This window comes from Arachis ipaensis, chromosome B02 (assembly GCF_000816755.2).
Source record: "Arachis ipaensis cultivar K30076 chromosome B02, Araip1.1, whole genome shotgun sequence".
In the NCBI taxonomy this organism is placed as follows: domain Eukaryota; kingdom Viridiplantae; phylum Streptophyta; class Magnoliopsida; order Fabales; family Fabaceae; genus Arachis; species Arachis ipaensis.
In genome coordinates this window covers 21,887,645-21,896,534 of record NC_029786.2, presented here as the reverse complement: position 1 = coordinate 21,896,534, position 8,890 = coordinate 21,887,645, and the positions used below count along the sequence as shown (strand labels likewise).

At 36.6% G+C, this 8,890-nt stretch overlaps 1 protein-coding gene across 3 annotated transcripts in view; it reads right to left on the bottom strand.

The window, feature by feature from the left end:
- Window positions 1-3,342, bottom strand: part of LOC107625096 (mitochondrial inner membrane protease ATP23 homolog) — a 4,091-nt gene extending 749 nt beyond the window's left edge. Inside the window, exons 1-5 of one of the 3 annotated variants that reach the window (XM_016327670.2) lie at window positions 3,005-3,342; window positions 2,209-2,755; window positions 1,936-2,060; window positions 1,216-1,353; window positions 1,032-1,115 (exon numbers count right to left, since the gene is read on the bottom strand). In XM_016327670.2, coding sequence (XP_016183156.1) covers window positions 1,032-1,115; window positions 1,216-1,353; window positions 1,936-2,060; window positions 2,209-2,296 — 435 coding nt within the window. In that variant the 5' untranslated portion in view covers window positions 2,297-2,755; window positions 3,005-3,342. The remainder of the gene's footprint in view (window positions 1-1,031; window positions 1,116-1,215; window positions 1,354-1,935; window positions 2,061-2,208; window positions 2,756-3,004) is intronic. The other 2 variants (XM_016327669.2, XM_016327668.2) reach the window with 2 other exon arrangements.

The window sequence follows — 8,890 nt, the reverse complement described above, 5'->3', positions numbered from 1 at the left end:
CTGCCAATTCATATTTCTATTATTTGCTAACGAATTTGCACTCCCAAATCTAATCTTTACCATAATTCACAGACCAATGACCACTTGCCTTTAAACCACATGATATTATCCTCTTGTTACCCTTCACTAAGGTTTAATGAACATCAATTTGAGCATAAGAGGCCTAGGAGATTACTTCAATCTCATAATGTGAAACTTCTAAGCTTACCTTTGGTTCATCTAAGTCAAAGCAAAACCAGCAATACATGTAGTTAGGTCTAATAGGAGCAATATATCCATTTGAATTCAAATTATCCCTCTTGGTAATTAACTCCCTATCCTTGCATTTTTCGACCCACTCTACTAATTTAACAACCAACAAATAAATATTCAACAGAAGATGAATCACCTTAGTGAAGACAGGACTAGATAGTAAATTACAACTATGCATAAGTTGCAAATTATTTTGCATTGGAATTTGGAATAACTAACATGGAAGATATGGCACTGGCATTGATCACAAACAATTTTTTATACCATCCTTAAAAAATGGTGGATGTCTTTGATCATTGATCTGGCAACTTGGCCTATCATTTTAAAGCTAGCTGTTTACTAACTTGGCTGAAACTTGTACTTGTATTGATCAGATCATATCTCATGTATTTATCATATGACAAGTTATCAGATATACTTGGTTACTGGTTAATGAACCTATAGTGCAATAATCCATTGTAGCTTACATGGGTGACTAAGGAAGAAGGCTTAAACTGTAGCAAGAATATTCTTTGGCATCCAATAATCATAATAATAAAGGAACCCTCATTTTTATGTTTTGATATGTTTCAAAAGATTTAAGTCATCGAGTGATTTATTTTGCATTCTTGATCCCCTCCAGCACCAAGTGCACTTTATAAAATTTTGAGATAAATGCTTCTATGGAAGACTTTACAGAACTCAGATGTAAATCTATTGGAATGTAAATCTATTGGAAGATTTAATTGGAAGAAAAAATAAATGATAGGTATTAACAGAAGAGAAAAGTAAAAGTGTACCGGTTCATGCCCTCGCAATTTGAAATGACCACGAAGTAGTTCCCGCATGAAATGACAATCGCCGCTTAAATGACCAGCTCGTATCTGTTTCAACAGATTGTTGAGAAACGCTGGACAGGAAAGTTATAAGATATAAAAACCCATTCAACTTAATATTGGTGGGAAAACACTTCAGGATAGGCACCTCACTACAAGCTTGGTGAGCACAGTTATTCCAATGTAAATTGACAGCACGGCAATCATCATATGCATGAATTAGCTCATGAATTATCAACTGGTTGACCTCATCTTGAAATCTTACATGGTTGCTGCACACAAATATCTGCAATCAAAGGCACTCCAATGGAGGATTAAATGAATGTTAGGTCGTTGCAAATCTTGCCACATAACCAAAAAGAAGCATCGACCACAAATAGTTTATGCACTAGTATCGGCGCCTTATTTTCTTTGCAAACAAGAAAAGTTTCATTTGACTTAAATAGTTTATACAGAACAGGCATTGGATCTTGAATCTTGATATAGTTTTGGAAGCCATGGCCACCTTATTAATTTGGAAAGCGCCTTCGACAAATATTTAAATCATTTCCCTCTCAGAAAACAAATTATTAAAGCATTGTACAAGCACTCCAAAATTAATAGTTAAGATCTGCAACCAAACAGTGATCCCAATCCTATAGTAGATTCAACAAGATTACCATTTAAAGCAACAAAAAATTAGCCACTAAGATAAAATACATGATAAAATACGAAATACACATTGAAAATGATATAAACAACACATGTCCACAAAAACACAATATCTGATTTGATGACTAATTTTTAGTGTGCATATAGCATTTTTGAATTTGAATAAAGAGACCTAAAGAGAAAAATAAAATGTAAATGCCTAAAAGGAAATAGGTACCCCGTGACCAGGAGCAAAATAAGCCATGCCTTTCCTCCCTTGGCAAACAACAGCTCTGAAAAAATTGTCCTTCACAGCACAGCCAGCTTCTGCCATGCGTTGCCTCAAGTGCTTCACCTTTGGAACTGTCCAAACAACAATGAAATGAACCAACCAACAATTGAATCAAAATCAGCAGAGCAAACACTGAAAAGCATCCAAACCAATTCAAAAGTAATCTGAATTGTGGGATTTAGTGAAGGATAAAAAAAAGGGAAAAACTGAAAAGAATACGTTCGAGACTCTTTTGAATCATAGCTTGAACTTCGTCGACCGCTTTGACTCCCAAAGAACCACCAGGGGAAGAAGGCTCCTGTGCCATTGGTTCGGTTCTGTTCACAAATGCTAATGAGAAGCGTAGGAAGGGGATTAGTTAGGGTTTGAGGAAACTTTAGTTAGTAGAGGACCACACTTTGAAGACGATGGGGAGCGGAGGGAGAGGCAGAAGCAGAGGAGAGGCAGAGGGAGAGGAGGGGCGGAAGCAGAGTGTGGAAAGCAACAGTTGTCGAGGGAGAGGGCAGAAGAGGGCTTATGGTAATGGTTAAAATTACAATTTTGTAAACTATTTAGATGCAAATGAGAAAAAGAAATCAAATTATGTTTACGTGAAATCTATACACATTCAGGCTACAATTACACCGGGTGAAAACCGGGTGAGAATCAATAGCAACATTGTGGTGCATCAGGAGCTGGAGCAGTATCAATAGCAGTATCCATTACTTTGTTCTCCTAAATAATTTGTGCAGGAATACAATTATCTCCTCCTCCCATTCTTCTTTATCTACACAGTTAAAATCAAAGAAAAATCAAATGCTGTTCAGCAATAATGAGTAACAAATTAAAAATTCAGCCCACTAAACAGCATAATAAACAGAACAATAATCAGACCTTATAATAACAATAATCAGAAAAATCAACAATAACCACATCAACTAAATTAAGAACAAATCAGAAAAAAAAAAAACAAGTAATAATCAGAGCAAATATTTAGTTTACTGGTAATCAGACCAAGAATCAGAACACCAAATACCATCACTAACTAATTTTTTTCAGGGTGGCGAGTGGTGACGGTGGCTGGTGAAAGACAGCGAGAGGGCTGAGGGAAAGGATGGCGCCGTGCGTGAGGGGACTGAGGAGGGTGCGTGGCTGCGTGCTGAGAGAAAGGGGGGTTCAGGTTCAGGGTTGTGCCTCACTGTCTTCAGTGCTTGTGCGCGCCCTAAATTTTGGAGTACTATGCATCCTCACCGGGTCAGTCCAGGTGATCCGATATAGGGCCAGACCCGGTTGAGGTAGCCTTCTAGGTTCTAACCAAGGTTGCGAGAACCGGACCGGTCATCGAACCAGTCGAGTGACTGGTTCAATGGTTTAACGGTTCAATCGGAGTCAAATCGTGATTGAACCGATTTAATTAAATATAAAATAAAATTATAAAAAATTCAATATATAATATATAATCTCAGAATGACAACTATAGCAAAATTCAAAATTCAGATTGACAGCAAAATAAAAACTTAAGCCATTACAACAACTATAGCAAAATTCAAAATGACAGCAAAATTCATACAATTTATACAGCATTCAATATAATTAAATTCAGCAATTCATACCGCTAATTCACCAGAATTCAATATAGCAAAATTCTATAAAAAAATTCAATATAGCAAAATTCAAAATCCAGAGTCCCAAAATTAAACTTATATCAAATTTATATTCAGTAAAATTCAGAATTACAGAATGATTAACCTATATAATTAACAAAATAAAAAGAAATTAAAAAGCAGAAGAAGAACTCAAAAGAAGAACTGCATCTAAACTCAAATCTGGACTAAATTTCTCATTGAGTAAAAAACTAATTGAAAAAAAAAACAAAAACCCAAGAACTCAAGATGCCCGTTGACAGAAGCCCACGATCACGACGACAAGCCATTACAAATTACTGAATTAAACAATTACAGCAAAATTCAGAATCCAAAATTGAATTACATACAGGCATACAGCACCCATTACAAGTTTACAACAATTACAGCAAAATTCAGAATTCAAAATTAAATTACATAAGAAATAGAAGAACTGAATCAACCAAATAAAGAACTCTGCATCAATTCATATAATTAACCAAATAAAAAATTAACTGAATTTAAATCAGTAGAACTCTCCATCAATTCATATAATTACCTAGATAAAAAATACTGCATCAATTCATATAGTTAATTAATAAAATAAAAAAATAGAGAAAAGGACAAATAGGTCCCTGACCTTTTGCCCCGCGAACATTTTTGTCCTTAACCATTAAAAAAAATACTTTTAAATCCCTGACCTTCATAAAACTTGGACGGATCAGTCCCTAATAGAGGCATTTGGACGGATCAGTCCCTGACGGAGGCATTTGGACGGAGGGACTGATCCGTCCAAGTTTTGTGAAGGTCAGGGACTTAAAAGTATTTTTCAATGGTCAGGGACAAAAATATCTGCGGGACAAAAGGTCAGGGACCTATTTGTCCTTTTCTCAAAAAAATAATTGAAACTCACGGCGGCAGAGAGGTAGAACAGATGCAGAGAAGGCGTCTAGTTCACAGCGGCAGAACAAATGCCCATCGACGTTGACAGAAAAGCTTCCGACGACCAGACGATGTCGACCAGGAAGCTTCGGAGTTCAGACGACCAACCGACGACGCCGCTGACAACAGCTTCGATCCGCAACGGTGATTTTCTTCCTCCCGTTGGAGATCCTTCTGCCCGGTGACAGCAGCTCTGAGCCGGCGTCGACTGTGGTTGATTGGTAAGGATGGTGGCCTTTGATGGACTTCGATGAAGACTGGAATTTGGAGGCAAAAATTAGGGTTCGGGTGCTGGGTAGTGGTTGGTGAGTGTATTGGGGATTTGGGATGAGGTCTTCGCATAAGGGGTTGGGGTTACCGGGTCGGGTACTGGGAACCGGTCTTTGAAAAAATTTGACCAGTTCGGCCAGTTTACCGGTTTGATCGGTTTTTTTACCGGTTTTTTGCAAGCTAGTTTTGGAGGTCAATTGGACCGATCAGGTGATTGATTCCCGGTTAACCCGGTTGAACTGACCAGTTCGATCCGATTTTCAGAACATTGGTTTTAACTTCTAAGTTTCATTTCTTTACTCTGGATCAGACCAAGCCAACGGGTTCCAACATGTTTTGGGTCCAGACCGAGACTTCGGGCCGGATCGGTTGATGTACACCATTTGTGAATTTTTGGTATGTACATAGCAATTTTGAATTTGAATAAAGAGACTTAAAGAGAAAAATAAAATGTAAATGCATAAAAGGAAGTAAGTACCCTGTGACCAGGAGCAAAATAAGCCATGCCTTTCTTCCCTTGGCAAACAATAGCTCTGAAAAAATTGTCATTCACAGCACAGCTAGTTTCTGCCATGTGTTGCCTCAAGAACTTTACCTTTGAAACTACCCAAACAAAAAATACATTAAAAACTATCAGATTTATCATCAGATTTGACACGATTATTATCGACAATTTTACTGTTGGATTGTTGCGATGATTAGCTTAATAGTTTTGTTGAGCTATTAGCAATATCGTCAGAATGGAGAAATCGTCCAAAAATTTGACGGTAATAGATGGTGTGAATTCAATTTAAAATTGCGCATCTTTTACCGTTGAAAAAATCCAACGGTAATGTTGACTTAAGGATTTCTTTTTCTAGATATGTTAATTGTTTAAATTTTATGTCAGACTTACTTTTCCTAAAATACAGTTTTAGGACGGAAGTGGAAGAAGATTGCCTAGTGGCGCCTTCGCAAAACCCTTATTTCCTAGAAAATTGCGGAGTAATAAGGGGATGCGCACTAAAACGACTAATTTTTAGTGGATAATTTTGGGTGTGTATATAGCAAATTTGAATTTGAATAAAGAGACCTAAAGAAAAAAAGAGTAAATGCCTAAAAGGAAATAGCTATCCCGTGACCAGGAGAAAAATAAGCCATGTGTTTCCTCCCTTGGCAAACAATAATTCTAAAAAAATTATCTTTTACAGTTGCCTCAAGAACTTGTCCTTTGGAACTGTCCAAACAGCAATGAAATGAACCAACCAATAATTGAATCAAAATCAGTAGAGAAAACATTGAAAAACATCCAAACCAATTCAAAAGTAATATGAATTATGGGATTAATTAGTGAAGGATGAAAAAGGAAAAAAATGAAAACAATACGTTCGAAACTCTTTTGAATTGTAGCTTGAACTTCGTCGACTGTTTTGACTCTCAAAGAACTATCAGGGGAAGAAGGCTCCCATGCCATTGGCTCGGTTCTGTTCACAAATGCTAATGAGAAGTGTAAGAAGGGGTTTAGTTAGGGTTTACGAAAATTTTAGTTAGTAGAGGACCATACTTTGAAGACGATGGAGCAGAGGGAGAGGGAGAGGGAGAGGCAGAAGCAGAGGATAGGCAGAGGGAAAGGAAGGGTGGAAGCAGAATGTAGAAAGCAACAGTTGTGGAGTAAATCAGCTACTACAAATTTATTAATAGTTGTATTACACTTAAATTTGGACGATGTGTTCAAGATACCTGGTACATCATTTCGATAGTTCGAATTTTTGAGATGAGGTATGTGGTTGAAGAAATTTGCTGCACAATAATAGTTTTATTTTATGTATTTTTCTTCTTAGTTTTGATTTGTGAGTTTACACTACAAGAAATGTGCTAGAACTATCGAATTTACCATAAGATTTGAGAGGACCATTACCGACAGTTTTACCATTGAATTTTTGTGATGGTTAGCTTAACAATTTTATTGAGCTGTTAGCGATACCATCAGAATGGAAAAACCGTCCAAAAATATGATGATAACAGATGGCGCGAATTCAATTTAAAATGGTGCGCCTTTTATCGTAAAAAAAATTTGACGGTAATGTTGAGCTAAGTTTTTCTCTCTCTAGACATGTTAATTGTTTAAGTTTTATGCCGGACTTAGTTTTCCTAGGATAGAGTTTTAGCACGGAAATGGGAGAAAATTGCCAAGTGGTGCCTTCGCAAAACTTTATTTGCTAGAAAATTGCGAAGTAATAAGGGGATGCGCACTAGAACAGCAAATTTTTTGTGGCTAATTTTGGGTGTGTACATAGCAATTTTGAATTTGAATAAACAGGCCTAAAAAGAAAAATAAAATGTAAATGCCTAAAAGGAAATAGGTACCCCGTGACCAAGAGCAAAGTAAGCCATGCCTTTCCTCCCTTGGCAAACAACATCTCTGAAAAAATTATCCTTCACAGCACAACCGGCTTCTTCCATGCATTGCCTCAAGAACTTCACCTTTGGAACTGTCCAAACAAAAATGAAATGAACCAACCAACAATTGAATCAAAATTAGCATAACAAACCCTGAAAAATGTCTAATCTAATTCAAAAGTAATCTAAATTGTAGGATTAATTAGTGAAGGATGAAAAAGCAAAAAATGAAAACAATACGTTCAAGACTCTTTTGAATCACAGCTTAAACTTTATCGACCATTTTGAATCTCAAAGAACCACTAGGGGAAGAAGGCTCATGTGCCATTGGTTCGGTTCTGTTCACAACCACTAATGAGAAGCATAAGAAAGGGGTCAGTTAGGGTGTGAGGAAATTTTAGTTAGTAAAGGACCACATTCTGAAGATGATGGAGCAGAGGGAGAGGCAGAAGCAGCGGAGAGGCAGAGGGAGAAGAGGTATGGAAGTAGAGTGTGGAAAGCAATAGTTGTGGAGTAAATCAGCTACTACAAATTTATTAACAGTTGTATTATGCTTAAATTTGGACGATGTGTTCAAGATACCTGGTGCATCATTTCGATAGTTGAAATTGTTAAAATGAGGTATGTGGTTGAAGAAATTTGCTACACAATTATAGTTTTATTTTGTGTATTTTTCTTCTTCTTGGTTTTGATTTGTGAGTTTCACTACAAGAACTGCGTTAGAAATTATTGGATTTACCGTCAGATTTGACATGACCATTACCGGCAGTTTTACTATTGGATTTTCTGACGGTTAGCTTGACAGATGGTACGAATTCAATTTAAAATGGCATGCCTTTTACCGTCGGATTTTGACCTAAGGTTTTCTTTCCAAGACATGTTAATTGTTTAAGTTTTATACGAGACTTACTTTTTCTAAGATAGTGTTTTAGGACGGAAGTGGAAGAAGATTGCCTAGTGGCAGGTTCACAAAACCCTTGTTTACTAGAAAATTGCGGAGTAATAAGGGGATGCACACTAGAACAGCTAGGATTTCATGTTTGCTTGAATATTTGTTTGTTTTAATATATGGTTGAAATTGTCTAAACTAAGAAACTTTTTGGTGGAAGTATCTGAGTTAAGGAAAAACTCTGCTGAATTTTAGTTAAAATTGTGTAACCACATATTTGATTTGTAAGATGTGAAAACTATATTTGGTGGAGGTTGCTAATTGTAGCTGAAACTCTATCAAAATTAAAAAAAAATAATAATTAAGTCGTGTTGTTGGTTAAATTCTAAGTTGTTTATGGCAAAATGATTCCAAGTCATTATTTGTGGATGTATGATAGGTATAACAGGCAATAAGGGAAGAGAAATAAAACCTAAGTTCTTTGAGAGGGTTAATCAGTTTGTTGCTTATGTATTCAACATGGAACCTTATAGGTTTCAAGGGGTATCTAGGTCTCCATGATATAAGTGTTAGCCGACTAAGTGGCTAGGGGCTTCGGATATAACCCTATACCTTTATCATAATGGGTTCAAGGATGGGCATTGGGTGTGGACTGAACACAGAGAAGTCGATGGGTAAGGAATCAATCGGTCTGCACTTATTGCCAATATGCCTGAGGGTCGATCATGGATGGTTAATTTGATAAGAGAAACAAATATGGAAGACATGAATTAATAGGGTAACCAAGATAGATACAATAATATAGTCTTTGATGTAGTTG